Below are 27633 nucleotides of genomic sequence, written 5' to 3'. Positions count from 1 at the left end.
CAAACAGCTGCCTCTTGCACACCTCCTACCAGGGATGTGCCTGCAACCAATGTACATGCCCTTGACCAGAATCAAACCTGGGAGCCTTCAGTCCACAGACTGATGCTCTACCACTGAGCCAAACCGGTTTACGCTAGCGGCATATCTTATATCTGAAAATTAATATAAAAAGAGATGAAATAACTTGCCCAAATAGTAAGTTACCTGATACTTAAAAGTCAATGATTCATAATGGCTAACTATGCACTTTATTTTCACCAGTTCTGTTAATTTTTTATTAGAAATCTTTTGTAGTAACTCATGGCAAATAGCACCTCAAATGTTAATTAAATTATTAAAATGATACTCATGTAACTATGAATAGACATCCTATATAATAGCTTAATATGCTAAGTTACCAGTTGGCCATTCAACCAATCTACACTAATAAAAAAATAAGGTGCAAATTGACCATACCTTCACAATGCCCACCAGCGAATCAGGAGTATGCAAATTAATCCAATAAATATGATGGGTTGATTTGTGTATGCAGATGCATTTTCTGTCCCCCATTAATTCCTGTCACTCTAAGCCTTCACCAACCTATTGTCTGTGTCTATTGGCCATGCAGCCAGGGCATACCCTCCCCAGCCTCTCCAGGCCTCTAGGCAGTGTGGAAAGGCAGAAAGGCAGCTCCAGACCAGAGTTAATATACAGCTCTGGCCAGAGCAAATGTGGTGCAGGCAGCCAGGAGGAGGAAGGCCCACTCTTGCACAAAGATTCGTGCATCAGGCCTCTAGTCAAAGCATAATATGCTAATGATATGCTAAGATCACTCAACTGCTTGTTATGAGTGCACTGACTACTGGTTGACCAGTTGCTATGACATGTAATAACAACCAAGGGACAGACGCTCAATGCAGGAGCTGCCCTCTGGTGGTCAGAGCACTCCCACAGGGGAAGCACCGCTCAGTCACGCTTGGCTAGCACAGAGGCAAAAGCCTCTCCCACCTCTAAGATGGCACTAAGAATGTTCGACTGATGGTTAGGCCCTGAGGGATCCCTGACACAAAATGGCTGAGTTGAGGACCCCCCTCTCCCCAGAGTCCACAATTTTTGTGCACTGGGCATCTTATATAAATTTATAAAAATTTAAACTGATTTGAGGTAAGAGAGAGGCTAGCAGCATTATACCTAGTAAGTATCCTTTGTCTACCTAGTGACGGCAAGATCACCACAACAAACTTGTTTTGTTTTCTTTCTTAAAAGTCTTTATTGTTGAAATTATTACTTGTGTCCCCTTTTCTGCCGCCCATTAATTCCTGTCATTCTAAGCCTTTACCACCCTATTGTCTGTGTCTATGTGCGTATATGCATATAAGGTTCTTGGTTGATTTCCTCCCACCCTCCCCTGCCTTCCCTATGAGATTCTGCACTCTGTTCTATGCTTCCTTGTCTCTGGATCTACTCTGTTCATCAGTTTATTGTGTAAATTAGATCCCATATATGAGTGAGATCATGGGATACTTGTCTTTCTCTGACAGATTTCACTCAGTCTAACACTCTGAAGGTCCCTCTATGCTATCTCAAAGGGTAAGAGATCTTTGTTTTTCACTGCTGCATATTCCCTGGTATAAATGTACCACAGCTTTTTTATTCACTCATCTGCTGATGTGCACTTATTCTGTTTCCAGATCTTAGCTATTATAAATTATGCTGCCATGATTATAGGGATGCATACATTCTTTCTGATTGGTATTTTCAGGAATCAGCGTTCTCCTTAGGGAATCTTCAGTTGATTATTCAGGGAGTTTTTCCGTACTTTAGTTGTAATTCCAGTTTGATTCTGGGAGTATGTCCTTGCATCATCCACTTATTCCTCTGCCATATTTATCTCCACAAACTTTTTAAAAAATTAAATTTAATTGCTTTTTAAAATTTATTGTGACAACACTGGTGAACATGAACCTACATATTTCAGGTATAAGTTTCTATGTTACAAGATCTATATGTTGCACAATGTTCCCACCACCCAAAGTCAAATCTTTGTCACTTTATATTGGGTCCTTTATTCCCCCTTCCCTCTGGCAATCATCACAAGTTTGTGTTCACAGTTTCAGTTTTTCTTCCCATATTTGAGTGGAATTATATAGTACTTAACTTTTTTCTGACTGACATTTCACTTACCGTAACTTTCTCAAAGTTCATATGTGTTATTATATATGGCACTATTTTATCCTTTCTTATTGCTGAGTAGTATTCCACTGTATATATATACCACATCTACTTTATCCAGTCCTCTATCACTGGACACTTTGGTTGTTTGCATGTCAAGGCCACTGTGAATAATGCTACCATGAAAATAGGGCGAATATATTTTTGCAAACAATGACTGTGAAGTTTTCAGGCATATACCCAGGAGAGGAACTGCTAGGTCATATTAGTAGCTCTAATCTCGGTTTTTTCAGGAATTACTGACTGCTTTCCACAGTGGTTCTATTATCCCCACCAGTAATATTGAGTTTTCCCAATTTTCCACAATCTCTCCAACACTTGTTATTGCTTATCTCGTTGGTAATGGTCACTTTAACTGGTGTGAGGTGGTATCACATTATAGTTTTGATTAGTATTTTCCTAGTTGCCAGTGAGGTTGAACATCTAATATATCTATTGGCTGTTCATATGTTTTCTTGGGAGAGGTATATTTTCAGGCCCTATGCCCACTTTTGAATTGCATGATTTGTTTGGTGTTGAGTTTTATAAGTTCTTTATATATTTTGGAAATTAAACCCTTTTCCGATCTGTTTGCAAATATCATCTCTCATATGACAGCCACCCTCTTTGTTTTGTTGTCAGTTTCTTTTGCTTTACAAAAGCTTTTTAGTTTGATAGAGTCCCATTCCTTACTTCCTTTGACTTTGGGTTCAAGTTCACAAAATGTTCTATACCATCAAAGACCATTAGTTTGCTATCTATATTTCTTCTATGAAACAAAGTTTTAAATCTCATAAATAGGTCTTTGATCCATTTTGTATTAAATTTTATACTGGGAGTTAAACTCGAATCCAGTTTCATTCTTTTCCACATGGCTTTTCAGCACCATTTATTGAAGAGACTAGCTTTACTCCATTGTGTGTTTCTAGTTTTTTGTCAAAAATTATCTATCTATATATGTGGAATTATAGCTGGTTTCACTACTCTGTTCCTTTGTGTCTTTTCTTTGCTAATATTATGCTGTTTTGATTATTGGAGTTTCGTAGTATAATTTGAAATTAGGTAATATTAGATGTGATACCTAAAAAAAAGGTATTGAAGAAATTTCAATTCATTCATTTTTTTTTTTTTTGGTATCACATCTTTTTCCTCAGTATTACCTTGGCTATTTGGGGTCTTTTATGGGTCCATAAAAGTAATGATTTCTCTTCTTAATTCTTAAAAAATAGCATTGGGATTTTGATGATGATTGCATTAAATCTGTATATTTCTTTGGATGACATGGCCATTTTAGCTACCAGTATGTTTACTCTTCCAGTTCATGAACATGAGATTTTTTTCTATATTGTTGTGTCTTTTTCAGTCTTTTTTAATAACGTTTTGCAATTTTCATTAAGTTTATCCATAGATATTTTATTCTTTTGGTTGCAATTGCAAAAAAATTATTTATTTTCTTTTTCTGGAGTTTGTTATTAGTATACAGGATGGGAGTGGATTTTTATACCTTGATTTTGTACTGTTTCTAATAGTTTTTTGGTAGAGTACTTTGGTTGTTTCATGTATAGAATTATGTCTTCTGCAAAAAGTAACAGATTGACTTTTGCCCTCCCTATTTGGATGCCTTTTCTTTCTTTCTCTTGCCTTATTGCTATGTCTAGGAAATCCAGCACTATCTTCTATACTAATAAAAGGGTAATATGTTAATTAGACTGGGAGACCTTCAGATGTCCTTTTTTTTTTTTTATTAAATATATTTTATTGATTTTTGTACAGAGAGGAAGGGAGAGAAATAGAGAGTTAGAAACATCAATGAGAGAGAGTCATCCATCAGCTGCCTCTTGCACACCCCCTACTGGGCATATGCCCGCAACCAAGGTACATGCCCTTGACCGGAATTGAACCGGGGCCCTTCAGTCCCCAAGCCGACGCTCTATCCATTGAGCCAAACCGGTCCCGGCCGGATGTCCTTTCTGACAAAGCCATGGTGGCAGGGCCAAGGCAGAGGTGGTTAGGAGTGATCAGGCCAGCAGGAGGGGCAATTGGGGGTGAACAGGCTGGCAGGGGTGCACTTGGGGGTGAGAAGGCCGGCAGGAGGGGCATTTGGGGGCAAGACGGCCTGTTGACAGAATGGTTTGGGGTGAGCAGGCAGGAGGCAGGTGTCTGGGGATCGGTTCTAAACTGGCATTCGGACATCCCCCAAGAGGTCCCAGGTAGGAGAGGGTGCAGGCCTGGCTGAGGGACTTCCCTCTCCCCCTTGCACAAATTTTGTGCACCAGGCCAAAGTATATACACAGAGTGGCCAGATTATGAACTCTGAATGCATAATAATCTGAACACTCAGTGAACTTCTCTTGAGTACCTCGTTTATTTTATATCAAAGATACTATAATTCGTGAACCTGATTAGTTTTCCCCTTTGCATTGGCTGGTAGAAAGCTCAGGACAAAGAGGTGGTTGATCTCCAACAAAAGTCTAGAATACTTTTGGTACCCATTTGAGATACAGATACACTGAGTGGTCAGATTATTATGCATTCACAGATCATCATAATCTGGCCACTCAGTGTATATAAAAGCCTAATAGACTAATTGTCTGATTGGTTGACCCTTTGACTGCTAACCAGTTGCTATGACATGCACTGACCACCAGGGGGCAGATGCTTTGTCTGGTAGGTTAGCTTGCTTCTAGGATCCATGTCCTGTTGCCCTCCCAAGGCCCCTCCCCAGCTGGCCAACATCCTGCTATCCCTTCCCCGCCAGCTGGCCCCTATCAGTCCAATTGGGATTAGGCAAGACAGGCCGGATCACTCTGATGATCGGCCAAGGGATCCCCAATCTGTGCACAAATTCGTACACTGGACCTCTAGTGTTGAAAAGAGTGGTGAGTCTGGACATCCATGTTTTGTTCCTGATTTTAGAGAAAAAGCTTTCAGTTTTTCACTATTGAGAATGATATTAGCCGAGGATTTATCATAGATGACTTCTATTAGTTAAGGTACTTTCTTTTTCCTATTTTGTTGCATATTTTAATCATAAATAGATGTTGTAATGTATGAAATGCTTTTCCTCTTCTATTGATAAGATCACATGATTTTTCTCCTTTCTTTTGTTAATGTGTTGTATTACATTGATTGATTTGCATATCACCTTTGTGCTTGTGGATTGAACCCCACTTGATTGTGATGTTTTTGTTTTGTTTTGTTTTGTTTTGTTTTTACATACTGTTGTATTTGATTAGCTAGTATTTTATTTAGGATTTTTGCATCTGTATTCATCAGAGATATTGGTCTGTAGTTTTTTTTTGTTGTGTTATCTTTGTCAGGTTTTGGAATCAGTGTTATATTGGCCTCGAACAATGTGGTAGGAAGTAATGACTTGAATTTTTTGAGGAAGAATAGGTTTTAATTTTCTTTGAATGTTTGGTAAAATTCACTGGTGAAGCTACTTGGTTCTGACTTTTATTTTTTGGGAGGTTCTTGGGTGTTTTTGGCTAATACAAATGAACTTTAAAAATTCACAATTTTGCAACATATTTAGAGCATTTTTCATGATGCTGTAATGGTAGGCTATGATATTAGCTTTTGGACAAAACTCCAATACACTTGTTTTGGCAACCCAGGCCTTTCATCTTCCAATATGTTTCTTTTGAAACAAAAACTGCTGGTTGAGGTTACTGATAGCAATAGTATCCAGATGAATCAGGTCGATGTGGGAGAACCTGGTGAGCATGAGGTTCTTAGAGCTCATAGCAGATGCCACCTGCACCGACCACCAGCACCTGGCCAGCTCTCAGGAGACCCTCTGAAACAGAGCCATGGTGGGAAGACCACGAGCCTCGAATGAGGCAGAGGCAGAAGAACTTGATGGTGATTTCAGTTTCCTCATTACTGATCCATCTATTTAGGTTTTTTAATTCTTCATGATTTAATCTAGGAAGGTTATATAATTCTAGGGATTTAACCATTTCTTCTAGGTTATTGAATTTGATGGCATACAGTTTTTCATATTATTCTAGTATGATTGTTCCTATATTTCTTATGTCTATGGTGACTTCTTTTTCATTTCTGATTTTATTTGTTTCTTTTCCCTTTTTTTCTTAGTAAATTTAGCCATGTTTTTCAATTTTGTTAATCTTTTCAAAGAACCAGCTCTTCGTTATATTAATTTTCTTATATAGTATTTTCTCTTTTTTCATTCAATTATGCTTTAATTTTTATTATTTTCTTTCTCCTACTGACTTTGGGTTGTTTTGTTCTTCCTTTTCTAGCACTTTAAGATGTGATGTTTAGATGTTTATATGGGATTTCTCTTTTTTCTTGTGTAGGCCTATAATGATATAAAATTCCCTCTTATTACTGCTTTTGTTGCATCTCAAAAGTTTTGAAAGTTGTATTATCATTCTCATTTGTCTCTATATATCTTTTAATCTCAACTTTTATTTCTTCTTTGAACCAGTCACTTTTTAGTACTATGTTGTTTAAATCCACATATTTGTGGATGTCTTATTTCCTTTTCCAACTAATGTCTAACTTCAAGGCATAGTGGTCAGGGAATATGCTTGGATTAACTTTAATCATCTTGTATTTGTCAGTGCAGTTTTTTGATCCAACATGTGCATGGAGAAGAATGTTTATCTAATGTTCTGGGATGAAAGCTTCTATAAATGTCAATTATATACATTTGGTCTAGTGTTTCATTGAAGGCCGATACTGCTTTATTGATTTTTTGTTTGGTTGATCTATCTAGAGCTGTCAATGAAGTTTAAAGTCTTCAATTATGATTATGTTTTTATCTGTTTCTCTCTGTAGTTCCATTTGTAACTTTTATTTATATATATCAGTGTTCCTTGGTTGGGAGCATATATATTAAGAATTGTTATATTTTCTGTTATAGAGTTCCTTTATCATTATAAAGTATCATCTTTGTCTATTGATAGGTTGAAATCAATTTTGTCAGATATAAGTATGACTACACCTATTTTTCTGTGGATTTTTCTGAAGAGTGATTTTCAGTTATTTTACTTTGAATCTGTGTTTATCTTTGCACCTTAGATGTGTCTCTTCTAGGCAGTACATGGTTGAATTTTGAGTTTTTTTTAATCCATCTGCTACTCTGCCACTTTATTAGTGAATTCAGACCATTTTATCTTTTGTTTTTCGGTAACTCTGTGCCTTGATTGGTCTTGTGCATTTGTGTTTCTGTTTTTTTAGTGATATTCTATGCTATTTTCCTCTGCTTCCTCTTTTTTAAAGCTATATGTCCTGGTGTGTGGGAATTTAGATGTATCAAAAATACTTGGATATATCATAATAACTTCTTTTCACTTGAGTGCATTTGATCCTCATACTCCTATGCCATTTCGCTTTTATTGATGTCCTAATTTATCCCTGTTAATACTGTAAGATTATTGGTTATTTTACTCATAGTAACCATCTGTTGTTTCAGGTAGAATAATTTTCTAATGATAAAATCCCTCAGCTTCTATATATCTCTGACTATGTTAATTTTTCCTCATATTTAAACAATTATTATTCTTGGCTGGTACTTTCTTTCAGGTATTTGAATATTCAGTTCCACTCTCTTCTGACTTGTAGGGTTTCTGCTAAGAAGTTGGATGAAACTTTGGTAGATTTTTCTTTGTAGGTCACTTCCTTCTTTTCCTTTGCTGCTTTGAGAATTTTTCTTTATCATTAAATTTTTTTGATATTACCAAGTGTCTTGAAGAGGGTCTTTTTGTATTGAGGTAAATAGGTGTTTGTTTGCTTTTTGGATTTGAGTATCTAGTTCTTTTCATAGGTTTTGATAGTTCTGATCCATTATTTATTTGTATAAACTCTGTCCCATGCTCTGTCCTCTGCCTTGGCAATGACTATATCTTAAACATTGCTTTTTTAAATGGAGTCAGAAAGTTTTCTCATAGAGTTCTTTTGTTTTTCCTTATGCTCACGTCTTTCTATTCTACTCTTTGCATCATTTCTTGATTACTATCTTATATACTGTTTATTCTACATTTGGTTGGCTCTATGGTGAGTAGTTTATTTTTAGTCTCCTTAGTTTCATGCTTCATTTTCCAGGATTTCTGATTGGTTCTTTTTTAAAGTTTCGATCTCTGCAGTAAAGTATTTCTTTTGTTCATTGATTTGTTTTGAGTGCACTGAATTGCCTATTGATATTTTCTCGAATCTTGCGTATTTTCAGAACTGCAAACTTGAAATCTGTCACTTACATCATATATTTATGTTTTCCAGCTTGCTTCCTAAGAATTTTTCATTTTCTTTCTGGTATTCTCATTAGTGTGGTTCTTCGTGTATTTGCTATCCTCCTTTGATTATGCATTTATCTCTGAAGATTAATTTTCTAGTAGATGGCAATGAATTGCAAGATTTTTTACCTCTGTGTTCTCCCAGTATTGAACCTCCCTGGCTTCTGTAAAGAGTGGACAGCTGTGCTGCTTGGGGTTGGGTTTTGTTTTGGCCTCACCTTAATGGCCTCCACACAGGGTCCCACGCCCTCCATAGGGTACCAAAGGAACCCCTCCTGGGCATCAGTCACAGAGGAAAGCAGGATTCTGCTGCATCAGCTCTTAGTATACACGACTCCAAAGGCAACAGGAGGCGAGTTTTACAAGTCCAAGGGCATCAGGGCTCTGTAGTTTTCCTTTCTTTGTCTGAAAGACTACCATGGGACCAATAGCTTACATGGTAGAACCCCATGTCTATCAGGCATCTATTAACTCAGAAGTTTGCCCTGCAGGCTTCCTTATTACTCCCTCTCTTCCATTACCTCCAGCTGCTCTCTGTTCCTCCCAGTGGAAGGAAGCTCCTTTCACTGGCTTTACTCCCTCTCCTGGCCTTCTGAGCTTCAATCTCCTGACAGCAGGGCTGGTACTGCCAGCCATGTGTGCTTTCTCCAGGTTTATCACTAGTTGCCCATCTTTAGATGTTTCCTTGTACAGATCTCTCAGAAATATGTTTCTGTTCAGTAGGGATTTCTTTATTGAGTTCATTTGTTAATATGAGGGGTAGAGGACAGGGACTCTCTCACATTGTTGTCATTCCTCTGACACCAGTCACATAAACACTTGAATTTTTTAAAGCTTATATTCTAAATACTTTCTTTTAAAAAATCTGCAAAAGGAAAAGAGGATATGGGATTAAGCTGTGGAGACTTGAGCATGTCTTCAGATAAACATTACAGCTCAAGTAACAAAAGTACCTTTGAACAAAAAAAGGTACTTTTTGAAAGAGTGAATGGGAAAATTTAAAGATTAAGAAATAAGAGATTGAAAGTTTATTTATCTAAATCCTTATTTTTCTCAGTCATAGGTATGGCCATCTCTTGAGAAAGGAGAGGATTTAGCTAGAGACATGTAAAAGATTTTTTCAAAACTGGATATTGAAAGTGAACCCAGTTGTAAAAACAATATTTAATTCATCTGAAATTGGAATTTGCAGGGTTTTCTCACTTGAAAAGGCAACTAAGAGAGGATGTTTATAGTGTTGGTAATATGAATTGTGTTTATTCAAAACATACATTTACAATGGATATGGCCAAAGGATAACATCTTAACAGTGGTACTGAATGAAGAGCAAATAGTTGAGCTTTTATTATTTATCTAAACACTTGAAATTTAGCTATATACAAGTTTTTCACTTGTAAGAAGACAGTTAACTTTTTTTTTTTTTTTTTTTTTTTTTTTTTTTAGATTAACCAAGTTACTCACAATCAAGCAGTGGTGCTACAAAATGCCCTTCAGAGCATTCCTAATCCATTATCTGAATGCATGCTTAGAAATGTATCGATACGTCTTGCTCAACAAATATCCAGTGAGGTTAGTATTAAACTATGAAAACTCTGAGATCTTGAATGTTGCATTTATTACTCTGATCCAGTCTCTACTTATTGGTAAATAAAGAATATCACAATTTTAAATGTTCCGAGACCATTTCACTTTAACTCTTATTTTAGCTAAAGTTTCATAAAGTTGTATGCAGTGTTATCTGTTAATATTTGAGAAAATCAATGGGAAGCCGAAAATCAGAATTATTGGCTTTATTAAGAGACCTGCTATCTCGCGAGGGGAGAACAGCAATACATGAAGAGGTGAAGACGCCTTTTGAGGGGAGGAATGGGGGCTTAGTGTACTCAACACGCATTGATTGGTGGCTTAATATATAGTTCATATTAGGTACATAGTCACTCAGGTACTTAGGGCCAAAGAATTAGGGCAGTAGTCGGCAAATTCATTAGTCAACAGAGACAAATATCAACAGTACAACAATTGAAATTTCTTTTGAGAGCCAAATTTTTTAAACATAAACTTCTAATGCCACTTCTTCAAAATAGACTCGTCCAGGCAGTGGTATTTTGTGAAAGAGTCAAGAGGCCATAGAGTCGCATGAGGCTCGAGAGCCGCAGTTTGCTGACCAGGGGCTTAGGGTATTTGGCAGGTGTTGATTGGTGGTTTAATGTATAGTCCATATAAGGTACCTGGTTAGGTACTCAAGTATGTCCAGCCTCAGCTTACATTATTGCTCAGCCTACCAGTTGGGGGAAAGGAAGATCTATCAATATTAGTATTTTAAAAAGAACTTTTAAAAACTTAAAAACAGGCTTTTGAAGGCATTAATTTATATTGCGTAAGCTAAATCAAAATAAAGAATTCAATGAGTAATTACAGTTATTTAAGTTATGCATGATGTACTGACCAAATAGCATTTGCATAGCCCTTGAAAGTTTTCTGTTCCTATTCCAGACAGTCTTTTTATCTGCTTTTGTGACTGTAGTCTTACTTTTATAAATTTTATATAAGTTGTATAGTAAAACATCAGTATAATAGACTAGTTTGGTTGAGAAAATGTCCTTGAAAACAGAAAGTCTGTTTGTAATAGATTTTCTAAATAAATGTTAAAAAATTGACAAATTAGTTTGTTTTTACTTGTGTAATTAAAATTAATAATGTTTAATTTTACACAAAATTTTCATATCACTGTAATTTTAAGTTTATACTGAATAGGTGTAGTAAATGCATGCATACACCTGTTACCTTAGGAAGCTAATGCATACAGCTAAGTCACATGGCTTAGCACAGTTTGGAACATACTTCCCTCCCGCCACATACATTAAAACTGTGGAAAGTTGCTCACAAAACAACAGAACCAATTACTGCTTGAAGTGTGGTGTGATTATATGCTAATCAATCCTTGAATATTGTTTATAACGGGTAACTCTTGGACTTAAATATATAGACTATAGTTGTAGATATGTAATATTTATTTATTTTTCCAACATATGGCCTACTTGATCAAACTAATCGTGAAATAATAACAAATAATAACCTTTTAATGATAAGTAAATATCAGTTAAAACCATTCTTAAATTGACTGGTTGTTAATTTTCATATGTGACATACAGACCAGAAATAATTTTCATTAAATATGGAATCCATTAAATTGAGGTCCATAAAATCAAGGGTTTATTGTATTGTTTACTGTTTAGTATCTAGATTATATAAATCAGCATTACTTGTTAACTGTTATTTTATATATTTGTAGTTTATTACATTTTTAAAATTTAATTATTTATTGTTTAAAGTATTAAATATGTCTTCTTTTTCCCCATTGAACTGTCCCCACCCCCCGCTACCTTCCCAGCGTATTCCCTCACCCCTCCTTCTGTCGTTGTTCAAGGGTTATGTTTAATTGCATGCATACAAGTCCTTCGGTTGATCTCTTAGGTCTCCCCCAATCTTCTCACCCCCCACCTTCCCTCTGAGATTAGATGGTCAGTTCAATGCTTCAGTGTCTCTGGGTCTATTTTTGTTAATCAGTTTTTGTTACTCCTTATATTTCATAAATGAGTGAGATCTTGTGATATTTACTTTTTGTGACTGGCTTATTTTGCTCAGCATAATGCTCTCCAGTTCCAACCATGCTGTTGCAAATGATGAGTTCCTTCCTTTTTACAGCAGTGTAGTATTCCATTGTATAGATGTACCACAGTTTTTTAATCCACTTATCTGCTGATGGGCACTTAAGGGAGTTTTCAAATCTTAGCTATGGTGAATTGTGCTGCTATGAACATAGGGGTGCATATATTTTTTCTGATTGGCATTTCTGGAAACTTGGGATATATTACCAGAATGGGATTACTTAATGGGTCAAATGGGAGTTCCATTTTTAATTTTTTGAGAAACCTCCATACTGTCTTCCATAGTGGCTGCACAGTCTGCATTACTTTTTCTCCACATTCTTTCCACCACTTATTGTTTGTTGATAATAGCCATTCTAACTTGTGTGTGAAATGGTACCTCATTGTTGTTTAGATTTCCATCTCTTTGATGATTAGTGACTTTGAGCATGTCTCTTGGCCTTCTGTATGTTCTCTTTCAATAGAGGTCTATTTAGGTCATTTGCCCATTAGTAGTTTATTGGAATTATTTTCCTTTTGTTAAGTTGTATGAGTTCCCTATAAATTTTGGAGATTAAAACCTTATTGGATACAACATTGGCCAACATGTTTTCCCATGCAGTGGGCTTTCTTATTTTGTTGATGCTTTCCTTTGCTGTGCAGAAGCTTTTTATTTTAATGTAGTCCCATTTGTTTATTTTCTCTATAGGTTTCATTGTCTTAGAAACTAAATTGGTAAAGATATTGCTAGGACATATGACTGACATTTTGCTACCTCTGGATTCTTCTAAGATTTTTATGGTTTCTCACCTTACATTTAAATCCATTATCCATTTTTAGTTTATTTTTGTGAATGGTATAAGTTGGTGGTCTAGTTTCAATTTTTTTTTTAGATGTATTAGTCCAATTTCCCAACACCATTTATTGAAGAGACTGTCTTGACTCCATTATATACTCTTTCCTTCTTTCTCATATATTAATTGAACATAGTGGTTTGGGTAGATTTCTGGGTTCTCTGTTCTGTTCCATTGGTCTATATGTCTGTTCTTGTGCCAGTAACAGGCGGTTTTGAGAAATTGGCTTTGTAAATATAGATTGATTTTGATATTGTGACCCCTCCAATTCTTCTCTTCTCTCTCACTCTCTCTCTCCTTTCTCTCTCTCTCTCTCTCTCTTTTTTTTTTTTTTACTGATTATGTATGTATTACTTTATTTATTTAATATATATTTTATTGATTTTTCACAGAGAGGAAGAGAAAGGTATAGAGAGTTAGAAACACCGATGAGAGAAAGTCATCGATCAGCTGCCTCTTGCACACCCCCTACTGGGGATGTGCCCGCAACCAAGGTACATGTTCTTGACCGGAATTGACCCCAAGCCGACGCTCTATCCATTGAGCCAAACCGGTTTCGGTGTATACCTGCTTTTCTCTTGCTGTTTTCAAGATTCTGTCTTTGTCTTTTGCTCTTGGCATTTTAATTATGATGTCTTGGTGTAGTCCTCTTTGGATTCCTTTTGCTTAGGGTTCTGTGTGTTTCCTGGACTTGTAAGTCTATTCTTTCACCAGATGGGGGAAGTTTTCTGTCACTATTTCTTCCAATATGTTTTTGGTATCTTGCTCTCTCTTCTTCTGGGACCCCCATAATTCTAATGTTGGTTCGCTTGAAGTTGTCCCAGAGGTTTCTTACATTATTTTCAACTTTCTGGATTCTCTTGTCTTCTTGCTTCTGCAGAGGAGTGTCTTCTGGCCATTTACATTCCAAATCTTTGACTTGATTCTTGCTATCTTCCATTCTGTTTTTAGGACTCTGTATAATATTTTTTTTTATTTCAGATAATGTATTATTTATTTCTAGTTGCTCCCTTTTCATATCCTCACAGGTCTCGTTTATTTTATCAGCGTTTTCTGGGAAATTCTTAAAAAACCTTATAACCGTGGTTTAAAACTGTATCCAGTCTCCTGTTCTCCACCTCTTTTGTTTTTTATCTATTTCCTTGTCTCAGGATTTTCACTGCTTCCCAGAATTGGTAGGGTGGCTTTGTGTGTTTGGTGTCCTATATGGCTCTGTGGGTCAGCCTCCCAGTTACCTGAGGTGGACCCTCTTGATGCTCATTTTTGTGGACTGCGTGTACTGCCTTATTGAAGTTAAGTCTTGATTGTTGTTGGTAATCCTGGGAGGAATTGACCTTCAGGCCAATTGGATGTGGGTATCAATTGTGTCTACTCTGGGATTCCTTATGTATTGGAGACAGTCTTATAGGATCAGATTTGCAAAATTGTAAAAGCCTCTGTGCTCAGTTTGGATGGGGCGGAGTCTCAGGGCTGAGCTGATAGTCTTGGCTTCCTGTCAGCCCTGCCCTTGAGCGTTCGCCTGAGTTTTCACATAACCTCTGCCTTCCGCGGCTCTCCTGAGAATCCACCAGATTGTCCTGATTCCCTGTGCGAGAGCTTGGGTGCCCCAGGGGCTTGCCCGGAATTGGGTTGTGTCTCTGTAGTCTGGAGATTTTGATTCCTTTGCTGTGGAGAGGCTGCAGCAACCTCCGCTGTCAGACCACTCTACAAGCACTCACTCACACGAATGCATGACTATAGATTCTGCCAGTTGCGTCTCCCGGCTCCTCCAGTCTCCCAGTCTCTATGACTCCAGGTGCCTTTTTCTACAGTCTGGACTCCACCCGTATGAGTCTGGGTCCACGGGGTTTCAGCCGGGGTTGGGGTTCAGTGCAGTCGGAAAGAGTTCAGTACAATCGGGGACTTTCTTTCTTCTCCAGCGAGCCAGGCATTTGGTGCACTTCCCCTCCGTGCGTGTGTCATCCTACCTCAGCACCCAATTCGATCCGTGAGCCTCTCTCCTTCTTTCTGGTGGTAGATTTTCCACTCCACCAGCTTTCCTGTGGTTTTGGATGATGTCCGTTCTGATTTTAGTTGTTGATTTGAGATTGTTGAGCAAGGCGGCAGCTCAGATGCTTACCTAGGCCGCCATCTTGGTTCTCTCCATATGTATTTCTTCTCTTCTTCTTTCTCAAGACTGCTGTGGATATTTGTTTTGTTTTTGTTTTTGTTTTTGTTTTTCTTCCATATGAATTTTTGAAGCATTTGTTCTAGTCTGTGAAATATGCCTTTGGTTTTTTATTGGGGATTGCATTAAATCTGTAGATTGCTTTGGTATGATGCACATTTTAATGATTTTGATTTTACTGATCCATGAACATGGTGTATTCTTCCATTTGTTTATATCTCCCTCTATCTTTTTTTCACCTTCCTATAGTTTTCCGAGTTCAGGTCTTTTACCTCCTTATAGTTAAATATATTCCTAGGTATCTTAATTTTTTTGTTGCAATGGTAAGTGGAATTGTTTTTCTTTGTTTTGTTTTAGATTGCCTTTCTGTAAGTTTGTTGGTGGTGTATAAAAATCTATAGATTTTTAGATGTTATTTTCATATTCTGCTATATTGTCAAATTCATTCATTAAACCTAATTGTTGTTTTTTTTTATAGTCTTTAAGGTTTTCTATGTACACTATTATGTCATCTATGAATAATGACATTTTTACTTCTTTTCCAATTTGGATTCTTTTTGTTTCTCCATCTTGTTTGGTCACAATGGCTAGAACTGTTGAACAGAACTTGTGAGAGTAGACATCCCTGTCTTGTTCCTGTTCTTAGTGGAAATAGTTTTAGTTTTTCCCATTGAATATGATGATGGCTGTAGGTTTGTCACATATAGTTTTTATTATGTTTAGGTTTAATCCCTCTATTCCCACTTTGCTGGGAGTTTTTAATCAAGAAAGAATGTTGGATTTTGTGAAATGCTTTTCTGCATTAATTGATATGATTATGTGATTTTTGTCTTTCAATTTGTTTATGTAATGTATCACATTTATTGATTTGCAGAATTGTGCCAGCCTTACATTCCCGAAATAAATCCCCCTTGGTCATGGTATATTATCTTTCTAGTGTAATATTGGGTCTGATTTGCTAGAATTTTGGGGAGGACTTTCACATCTATATTAATCAGGGGTATTGGCCTTTCTTTATACTGTCTTTGTCTGGTTTTGAGATTAGGGTAATGCTGGCTTCATTGAAAGAACTTGGAAGTGTTCCTTCTTCTTGAATTTTTTGGAATAGTCTGAGGAGGCTAGGTTTTTAGCTCTTTGAATGGTTGGTAAAACTCTCCTGTGAAGCCCTCAGATCGGGGCTTTTGATTGCTGGAAGTTTTTGTTTTCTTTTTTTACTGCTTTTATTTCATCAGTAGTTATCAGCCTATTCAGGTTTTTGGTGGGTTTTTTTTTTTTTTTTTTTAATTCTTTTCTTATTGAGTTTTGGAAGATTGTATTTTTAGGGATATATCTATTTTGTCTAGGTTGTCTAGTTTATTGGAGTATAACTGTAGTAGTTTTTTTTTTACAATCCTTTGTATATCATGGTGTCAGTTGTTACTTTACCTCTTTTATTTCTAATTTTGTTTATTTGGGTCCTCTTTCTTTGTTTCTTGGAGAGCCTGGTTAGAAGTTCATCATGTAGTTTATTCCATTTTCAAGAAATTACATTTTGTAGGCCATCCTGCATATTACACGTTTTTGACCATTGGGAGTAGAGCAATTATGAAACTGTCATAATATTAATTATTATAGCAAGAATAGACATTAATCTGAAGTACACCAATCTGTCTGTGATAAATGTGGTTTTTTGCTTCATCTAAATATATAAAAGCCTAAGCAGAAGCCGTTTTGGCTCAGTGGTAGAGCGTCTGTCTGCGGATTGAAAGGTCCCAGGTTTGATTCCGGTCAAGGGCATTTACCTTGGTTGTGGGCATATCCGTGGTAGGGGGTGTGCAAGAGGCAGCTGGTAGATGTTTCTCTCTCGACATTTCTATCTCTCTCTCTCTCTCCCTTTCTCTCTGTTAAAAATCAATAAAATATATATATTTTTTAAAAAAACAAATATATAAAAGCCTAAGTGATTGAATGACCAGTTGACTGGTCATTATGATATATACTGACTACCAGGGACAGACGCTCAATGCAGGAGCAGCAGCAGGCAAGAGTGGCAGGCAGTTCTGGACTGCTGGTTTCAGCCCAATCCCTGCAGGCTATGCTGAGGCATCCAAGCAATGCACAAATCAATGCACTAAGCCTCTAGTCTACATATATTGGATTTAGTTAGAAGATAGAAAAAAACTGGATGGGGATCAAATCTTCTTTATATTTTTAAAAATGTGAAGAATTTTCACCATTTACAATCATTTTATTTATTTATTTATTTATTTATTTCAAGGACAAATCTTTTTTCCCCAGCATTATTTCACTTTATAATTACTCATTTTCTTTCAGGCGTCAAGACATATACCTGATATTTGTGTAATTATAGCTATACAAAAAATCATCTGGGCATCAGGATGTGGGGCTTTAGAGCTAGTATATAGCCCCAATGAAGAAATCTCTAAAATTTATGAAATGGTAAGGATTAATGGAAAACAATGGTAAAAGCAATATTCCTTTTATGTAAATGGTAATGTATCTGACTAAATTTTCATCATGTCTGCCTCTTTAAAGCCCAAGACCCCTTTACCTAAAAGTTTGAAATAAACTTTCAATAACAATTAAGGTAAGAATAAATATACCTTAGTTTTGAAAATAAAACACTTCAGTAGCTCACTCTAAGGCAGTCATTTTCTAAATCTTATTTTTTTAAACTTCTTATTGAATTGAGTATACATGTGCTGCAATGAATTTGGTTTCCCCAATTCTCCTTAATTATTTCTCTTTAATATTTTATCTTCTAACTCTTGATAATAGTAATTGTGGAATCATGACATTGAAGTATTTTACTTGATTCTTTTAGAGCACTCAAAAGCAGGGAAAATTTCTTCCACCACTTAGACATTACTTCTAGTCTTTATTGAAGTAAGCAAATTATTTGCAGAAAATAGGCTTTTTTAAAATCTTTTTAATTTTTTTTATATTTATTTGTTGTGGATTGTCAATTAGAAATTAGGTAATTGTACATCAATAATTTTTAGAATATTTATATGATTATCTTATTTCATACATTACCTGTACTGAGTTTTTAATGATTAAAGGCAGGTAAAAATTTACTAGATATGTACTTGAGTATATTTTACCTTGCAAAAAGTCTTTTATAGCCTTCCTGACCATTTGAATAAGAACATGTTTATAATAAAATGACATTTTAGATAAATCATACAATAAAGCTTATTAAAGACCCAAACTACAGTGCAATCATATTTTTTTTTAGAAAGGAATTATGATTTTTGCAGAAATAATAACATTTACACCCAGAAGATGAAGGAAGTACTCTTTTTTAGTATTTACAGAGAATGCTCACTTAATCCTCTTTTAGATTTTAAAAGCTGCAAATAAAGAGACTGAAGATAAAGTTTCTTTAGTGAATAGTTAAACTTTAAATGCTAACTAGATGGATTGTGAGTTTTTAAAACTGTATGATTTTTATTATAATTTTATAGACCACCAATGCAAGCAATGAGCCAGACATGGAAGATGAACAGGTTTGCTGTGAAGCATTAGAAGTGATGACATTATGTTTTGCTCTAATTCCGACAGCCTTGGATAATCTTAGTAAAGAAAAGTACTGGCAGATATTTATCATTGATTTAATCTTGCACTGTCCCAGCAAGTAAGTGATTTTTTAAAAATTGGAATTAAATTTTTAAGTAGATATGAATTAATTTTTATATGAATGTATTTTAAAAATTAAATAAGGAAATTATTTTTCCTTGTCTACATTAGAATTCTGAGTTTAGAAAACTTTAGTTTAACTTATTAAACCAAAGATTAATTTTAATCTCTACAAAATGCCTATATGATCTTTTTCATTAGTGTTTTTAGTGTATTGGGAATACACACACATTTATCCTATATAATAAAAGCCTATTATGCTAAGTGTCCAGTCTTTAGGTTAGCCATTCAACCATTCAGAGCATAATATGCTAATGATATGCTAAAGACACTCAACTGCTCGCTATGATGTGCACTGACCACTAGGGGGGCAGACACTCTAAACTGTAGGTGAGCTTGCTGCCAGGGTCCAGCCAATCAGGACTGAGCAAGACAGGCCAGACTCACCCTGAAGCCCTTCTATAGTCCCTCCCATACTGACCAACCTCCTGTGTCCCTCCCCAGCCCCAGTGGTGCACCCATGGGGTCCCTCGACCTGACCTGCACCCTCTCACAATCTGAAACCCCTTAGGAGATGTTGAAGAGGGACCCAGCTGGTACACAAATTTGTGCACTGGCCGTGTGTGTGTGTTTGTGTGTGTGTATTTTACCTATTAATAGACAAACATGTAAATTGACCATACCTCTGCTATGCCCACAGCCAATCAGAGTGAATATGCAAATTAACCGAACAAAGATGGCAGGTTAATTTGCATATGCAGGCGTGGATTGGTTGGGATGGCGGGATGCCTGGTATGAGGGATGTGGGGGCGGGGAGGTTGGAGGGAGTTACAGGAACGGTGCTCCAGTTAGAAGCAAGGACTTGCCAGCTTCTGGACATTCAGGGAGCGGGGACTTGCTAGCTCCCAGGCAGCTGGGAATGAAGCCAGGGGAAGGAAGGCCTATTCTTTTTTTTTTTTTTTTTTTTTTAATCAATCTTTATTGTTCATATTATTACAAAGGTTCCTCATTTCTTCCCCCCTTCACCAGGTTCCCACCCCACGGGCCTATTCTTGTATGAATATAAATTTGCATGTATATTTTGTATGTGTATACATATAGGGTGTCCAAAAAAAAAAATGGGTAAACATCCTATATATAAACACACATACTTTTTTACATTGTAAAATATATACAGTCTCTTTTCTTTGTGTAGCATATATGCTAAGACCCCCAGTGGATGTGTTAAACTCCTGACAGTTCTGAGTCCTTGTGCTATTATTTCTATACATATACTACGATGCATGAAATTCATGCAAGGGCCTAGACCCCAGCCCCAATCCGCCGCCATTGAAGCCAGAGACCTTTCCCGCCTGCACCCACTGTAGCATTGTCCAAAAGAAGGACATCCAGTCTAATTAGCATATTATGCCTTTATTATTATAGATACTTATGGTAGCATTTAATTTACAAAATAACAATAACGTAATAAATTACAACAATATAAAAGTACGTCAGTCTGTCTGATAACTCATCTGATAATTATGACAGCTACTAATTGACTAAAGAGTAACATGTATACACTGTGGAATGCTAGGCAAACATGAAGTAGCATGGTGCAACATTTTATCACACTACTCAACATGAAATTTAAAACTTAATGAATTGTGTATTTCTGGAAATTTTACATATTAATGGACTGTAGTTGTCAGTGTTAAATGAAATTATAGGAAGCAAAATCAAGGATAAAGTTTGATTGTAAGAAAATGTTTGATATTTTAACAACTTTTAAAGTGGACAATTCAGTGGCCTTAAGAATATTTACAATGATATGTTGTTAATTAAGTACTAATTCTCAATTCTCAGGCCTCCTAGCCCTTGGTTATCTCTAATCTTTATATTCTGTATCTATGAATTTGCCTTTTCTCAGTACTTCATATAAATTGAATTATATAACTCTAGAGGCCAAGTACACAAATGCATTCATCAGTGGAGTTCCTCGGCAGGATCAGGCCAAAATCAGTTCTTTGACATTCCCGGAGGGGTCCTGGATTGTGAGAGAGTACAATCTCACTGGTGCACAATTGGGGCCAGGTAGGAGGTTGGCCAGCTGAAGAGGGGCCGCAGGAGGGGCTCCAAGGCATGTCTGGCCCGTTTCCCTCAGTCCCGATGGGCTAGACCCCAGCAGCAAGCTAACCTATAGGTCAGAGCATCTGTTTCCTGGTGGTCAGTGCATGTCATAGTGAGCAGTTGAGTGGCCTTAGCATATCATTAACAAGTTATGCTTTCATTGATTGAATGGATGACCAGAGACTTAGTGTAATAGGTTTTTATTATATAGGATTAGTTTTGAGTATGTATATCTTGGGTGATTTCACTTACTATAATATTCTCAAGGTTTTTGCATGTTGTATCATGTTTCAGGACTCTTTCATTTTTAAGGCTGGATAATATTCCATTGTATGTATTGATATATATCACATTTTTATTTATGCATTTATTAGTTGATGGAAAACTTGGACTGTTTCAATTTTGTACTATTATGATCAGTGCTATTTTGATTTTTGCTATGAACACAGATATATGAGTCCCCAATCTCAGTTCTTTTAGGTATAATACCTTGACATGAATATGCTAAATCTCATGGTAACTCTCTGTTTAACGTTATAAGGACTCAACAAACTGAGTTACACAGAGACTTCACAATTTTATAGTTCACCAATAATGTAGAAAGATTTCAATTTCCTCATGCCTCCCATACTTGTTATTGTCTTTTTTTTTTTTTTTTTTTTTTTTTTTTAATAACAGCTATTCTAATGAGTATCAAGCAGCTATATTGTGGTTTTGAGTTTTATTTCCTAATGAATAGTGCTATTAGGTATCTTTTTATGTGCTTATGTTCAATCTTCTAATGTTCAAGCCCTTTATAAATGTTTGTTCAAGCCCTTTTTAAAATTGAGATGTTTGTGTGAATTTTAGGATAGGTTGGAAGAGATTAAATCTATATGCTTTGGATAGTATTGACATTTTAACAATATTAAGTCTTTTAAGTACCTGGACACAGGTTTTTGTTTTTATTTACACTAGAGGCCTGACACATGAAATTTGTGCACAATGGAGTTGTGTGTCCCTCAGCCCAGCCTGCACCCTCTCCAATCTGGGACCCCTCAAGGGATGTCTGACTGACTGTATAGACCTGGTCCCGGAAAGTTAGAGCCTAAACAGACAGTCAGACATCCCTCTCACAATCCAGAACTGTTGGGTCCCAACTTCTCACCTGCCTGCTTTCCTGATTACCCCTAACTGCTTCTCCCCGCCAGCCTTGATCCCCCTAATCACTCCCATGCCAGCCTGTTTGTCCCTAACTGCCCTCTTCTGCAGACTTGGTCACTCCTAACTGCCCTCCCCTGCAGGCTTGATCACCCCCAACTGCCCTCCCTTGTAGGCCTGGTGCCTCCCAACTACCCTTCCCGACTAGTCATCTTGTGTTCACGTGGGGCAGGATCTTTGACCACATGGGGCAGCCATCTTGTGTGTTGGAGTGATGGTCAATTTGTATATTACTCTTTTATTAGATAGGATTTTAGTTCTTTCAACACTTTTGCAACTTCTTAGGTTTATTTTCAACATATGTTATTGGTTTTGCTGCTATTATAATGTCTCATTTAACAAATAATATTTCTGGTCCATATATCAAATGTGAAAATTAATGTCCTATTAATTTTAAAATGCTTTTAACCAAGATTGGCTTATAATTAAATTAACAGGTCATTTTGTTTTGTTATTAATTCACTGTCTGTCTGTCTGTCTGTCTGTCTTTTCCTCCTGAGATTTTTATATTTTAAATATTGGTTCACTTTCTGGTGTCATTCTTTTTGTATATTTATGTGTTATTCATTTCTAACCACTACAGCACTTAGGTTAGGGTTGTCATTTTAATTACTATGTATCTTGTAGTGTACTCTTTGGGTACATCTTGATTGGTTCTCTGTGCTTCTTAAACTTGGGTAACTTTTCTTCACCAGGGAAGGAAAAATTTCAGCCATTATTTCTTAAAACAAGTTCTCTATTCCTTGCTTACTTTGTTTTTCTGGTACACCTATTACGTTGATGTTGTTACCCTAGAGTTCCCTTCAACTATCCTCCTGTTTTTTAGTTTTGTTTTTTCCATTGACTTTTGAGACAGTAGGAGGAAGGCAGGATGGGAGGAAAATATTGATGTGAGACAATTGGTTGCCTCCCCGCATGTGCCCTTACCAGGGCTTGGTATCGAACTAGCAGCCCAAATGCATGCCTTTGATTGACAGTTGAATTCCCAACTCTTAGGTGCATAGGGCCATGCTCTATCCACAAAGGCAGTGATTGGCTAACCGTGGCTCACAAGCTACATGTGACTCTTTGGCCTGAGTGTGGCTCTTCCACAAAACACCATGTGTGAGCATGCACATACAATGCGATTGAAATTTTGTGGCCCATACACAGAAGTTGGTTTTCAGCTCTCAAAAGAAATTTCAATTGTTGTACTGTTGATATTTGGCTCTGTTGACTAATGAGTTTGTCAACCACTGCACTAAGGCAAAAACTGGTTAGGCCTATTCTCCTGCTTTTCAATTCTTTCTTTTTCCTGCTCTAGTTGACTGGGTTTTTTTTTTTTTACCTTGTCTTCCAAATCACTGCTTCAGTCTTCTGCTCTAGGAATGTCCTTTCTGTAGGTTATTTGGGCTATCCTGTTGTAAGTAAGTCTTGAATGTTGTTGTCCCTTTTATGAGCTGGATCTTCTCTCAGGCTATCTGACTGTGAGGCTTTCCTGCGACCATGTTGTGCAAGATGTTATGTAGGTACTGACAGAAGAAAACAAAAACATACAAAATACCCCTACAACAAGAAGAAAACTTTTGAGTCATGGAATAAATTTTATACAAGGAGAAACAAAATTAAAGTTGATTATATTATATAAAGGGATATGAATAACTATAAATGGCTTCTATTAATAGTCTGATTAGTTATTCAAAAGTCAAGAATTCATTTCTCCTGCTCTGTCCCTTCATCATCCTAGAAATGAAAGCTGACTGAGGTCTCATTCAATTTTATTAATATTCCACAAAAGCATAAATTTTTCTTAAGAAAAATAAGTGAAAGTTAGAAAGTGTCTATAATGGGTTTGCTATACTTATTCTTTGTCTTGTTTGAAAAAGGATAAAAAACAAGTATATACACAATAAAATTAATGAAAGACAATGAGAAAATGAAAATACAACAGCACATTTTATTGGAGTAAAATTAAAAGAGGAAAAGGTAAGAGAAAGCCAAAAGCATATTTAATATGCTTTTCCCTTCCCTACATGGGAGTCTGTGCTGTGGAAGTTTTTTTCTTCTTGGGAATCTGTACTTGTTCATCAATAAATTTCTACCTTTTCCATTAAAAAAGAAAGAGCAGACTTAATAAGAAAAACAAAATTCTTTATATTTCAACTACAAATTTGTTTTAAAGATTTAGAAGCTAGCAAATAAATAGAAATATGGTATTTATTCACAACAAAAAGGAACTATAATGTTTACCCTGACATTTTTTTGCACCTAATATGTCTTTGGCCCTCTATTCGTGGTCCTGGAGACTCTCTCAAAGCCTGAAAGAGCTTGCTTTTGACAAGCATTGGTGAAATCGCTATTCAGTATCTGAAATAGACACATTACTTGAGCAAGCAAGTCTGGGGCATTGCCTTGGAAGATTTGCACAAGTCAATTGAAATTATATACAAATTCAGGTAGTGTGTTTTTTGAAGTCTTTTCTGGATTAATTGATTTTGCAAAAAAGGACTAGCACTGTTTGGGTTGGTTGCAAAAGCTTTTCACTGAGTCCTTTACAAATTTAAGCCAATATTGCTGGCTTTATTTTATCATGACTACAGAACAATCTTTTTTCCTAGATTTGTGAGAACTTTTCATTTATCTCTTTTTCAAAAAAAATTTATTTTATTTTATTTTTTTGTTTGTTTCAGAGAGAAGGGAAGGGGGAGAGATAGAAACATCAACAATGACAAGAAAATCATGGATCTACAACCTCCTGCACGCCCCCTACTGGGGATATGCCCACAATTCGGGCATGTGCCCTTGACCCAAATTGAACCCAGTCTGCAGACCAATGCTTATTCCACTGAGCCAAACCAGCTAGGTCTCATTTCTCATTTTTTAATAGGAGATATAGACTCTTAGCTTGTATACAACTTGTGTTAAACAGTTATTAAGCAAATCTTATTTTGAAATGATCCAGTGTCATAGCAATAAACTAATTGCAATTGACCTTTACCAGCCTAGAGTCAAGAGTACTGTGTATACCTTTTTCCCCTTCCCACAGTCAAGCACCTGTGAATAGAACCTGACTAGTTGTTCAGTTGTTTGAAGTGTCATGCCATCCAACAGAAGGTCACCAGTTCGATCCCTGGTCATAGCACTTACAGGCAGGAAGCAATCAATGTTTTTCGCTTACATTGTTGTTTCTCTCTACTGTCTGTCTCCTTTTCTTTTGAAAAATCACTAAACATATTCTGGGGCAAGGTTTTTAAAAATCTGTGTACAACTTTTGGCTCTCCCTAAAAGTTTAACTACTAATATCCTATTGTTGATAATAGACCGTAGTAATATTTCTTTAATTTAAATTCTTTAATGTTTAAAGTATTACATATGTCTCCTTTTCCCCATTGATCTCTCCTTGGCCACTCTCACCCCCCCAACACCTGCTCTCACCACTCCACTACTGTCTGTGTCTATTGATTATGTTTATATGCATGCATATAAGTCTTTTGGTTGATCTCTATCCTTCCCTGCCTTCTCTCTGAGTTTTGACAAACCTCTTGATTCTTCTGTATATCTGAATCTATTTTAGTTCATCAGTTCACTGGTATATTATTCATTATATTCCACAAATGAGTGAAATAATGTGATATTTATCTTTCTGTGACTGGCTTATTTTGCTCAGCATAATGCTCTCCAGGTTCATTGCAAATGGTAAAAGTTTCTTCTTTTTTACCACAGCATTGTATTCCATTGTGTAGATGTACCATAATTTTTTAATCCATCTGCTGATGGGCATGTTTCCAAATCATAAATATTGTAAATTGTGCTGCTATGAACATAGGGGTGCATATATCCTTTCTGATTGGTGTTTCTGGTTTCTTGGGATATATTCCCAGAAGTGGGATTATTAGGTTAAATGCGAGTTTTATTTTTAATTTTTTGAGGAAATTCCATACTGCTCTCCACAGTGTCTGCACCAGTGTGCATTCCCACCAGCAGTACATGAGGGTTCCTTTTTCTCCGCATCCTCGCCAGCACTTGCCGTTTGTTGATTTTTTGATGATAGCCATTCTGACAGGTGTGAGATGGTTCCGCATTGTCCTTTTGATTTGCATCTCTCAGATGATTAGTGATTTAGAGCATGCTTTCATCTGTCTTAAGGCCTTCTGAATATCCTCCTTTGAAAAGTGTCCATTTAGGTTCTTTTTCCATTTTTTTAAATTGGATTTTTTATCTTTTTATTAAATTTATGAATTCTCTATAAATTTTGGACATTAAACCATTATTGGATGCTACTTTAATAATGATTATGTCCTAGTTGATTTGGCTCAGCGGATAGAGTATTGGCCTGCGGATTGAAGGGTCCGTGTTCGATTCCTATTGGAGGCACATGTCTGAGTTGTGAACTCAATACCTAGTAGGGGGCATGCAGGAGGCAGCCAATCAATGATTGTCTCTCATCATTGATGATTTCTCTCTCTCCCTCTCTGAAATTATTTTTGAAATAATAATTTAAACAATACATCACTTATCAAATACTACATATTTATACAAACAGGCAAAAGTAGATTTGTAGTATATTCTTATATTATTAATATATTATTTTCAATAAGAACAACTGTGAACATACTTTTCCCTGACTATATATATTATATATGCTATATTCGCAAAATAAAGTAAACTAGAGAAAATATTATGTAAATACATTTACAATTCTGAGGATATGTATTGAAAAAATATCTGCATATACTAATAAATATATCTGTGCACTTCAATCCTGTATTGTTCAAGGTTCAATTCTATGTAATCTAGAGAAATCAACGCATTATACTACATTTTTAAAAATATAGCCAAAACCGGTTTGGCTCAGTGGTAGAGCGTTGGTTTGCGGACTGAAAGGTCCCAGGTTTGATTCCGGTCAAGGGCATCTACATTGGTTGCGGGCACATCCCTGGTAGGGAGTGTGCAAGAGACAGCTGATTGATGTTTCTCTCTCGTCGACATTTCTAGCTCTCTATCTCTCTCCCTTCCTCCTCTCTGTAAAATATCAATAAAATATATCAAAAATAAATAAATATATACACACACACACACACACACACACACACACCAGTTTAGCTCAGTGGATAGAGCATCAGTCTGTGGACTGAAAGGTCCCAGGTTCGATTCTAGTCAAGGCCATGTACATTGGTTGCAGGCACATATCCAGTAGGTGTGCAGGAGGCAGCTAGTAGATGTTTCTCTCTCATTGATGTTTGTTTCTACTCTCTATCCCTCTCTCTTCCTCTCTCTAAAAAATAAATAAAATATATATATATTTTTAAAAAGAAATGTTTAAAAAACATTATATTTTTATTACAAATATTAGGGACTGATTTTTCCAAAACTTCTCAAATACCTTGGTATACATAAAAATTATTGGGATTGATTATTTAAGTACTAGAGGCCTGAAGCACAATATTTGTGTAAGAGTAGGCCTTCCTTCCCCCCAGCTGCTCTCAGTACTTTTACTCTGGCTCCCAGGACCTGGGCTTCCCTTGCAAAACCTGCTTCATCCAGAAGGTCATCTGGAAGGGATTCCAGTCTAATTAGCATATTAT

General features: G+C 36.3%; 1 protein-coding gene across 6 annotated transcripts in view; it reads left to right on the top strand.

Annotated features, from left to right (window-relative positions):
• The window catches only part of LOC311615834 (ubiquitin carboxyl-terminal hydrolase 9X-like), a 206135-nt gene that overhangs the window by 126909 nt on the left and 51593 nt on the right, over positions 1-27633 (top strand). For 5 of the 6 annotated variants that reach the window (XM_084871268.1, XM_084871265.1, XM_084871270.1 and 2 more), the window contains 3 exons: positions 9897-10022; positions 17435-17560; positions 18589-18758. In XM_084871268.1, the coding sequence (XP_084727394.1) occupies positions 9897-10022; positions 17435-17560; positions 18589-18758 (422 nt within the window). The remainder of the gene's footprint in view (positions 1-9896; positions 10023-17434; positions 17561-18588; positions 18759-27633) is intronic. The other variant, XM_084871269.1, reaches the window with a different exon arrangement.

Source organism: Pipistrellus hanaki, assembly GCF_964339955.1.
Source record: "Pipistrellus hanaki genome assembly, chromosome: Y".
NCBI classification, from domain to species: Eukaryota; Metazoa; Chordata; class Mammalia; order Chiroptera; family Vespertilionidae; genus Pipistrellus; species Pipistrellus hanaki.
This window is presented reverse-complemented; position numbering and strand designations above follow the sequence as displayed.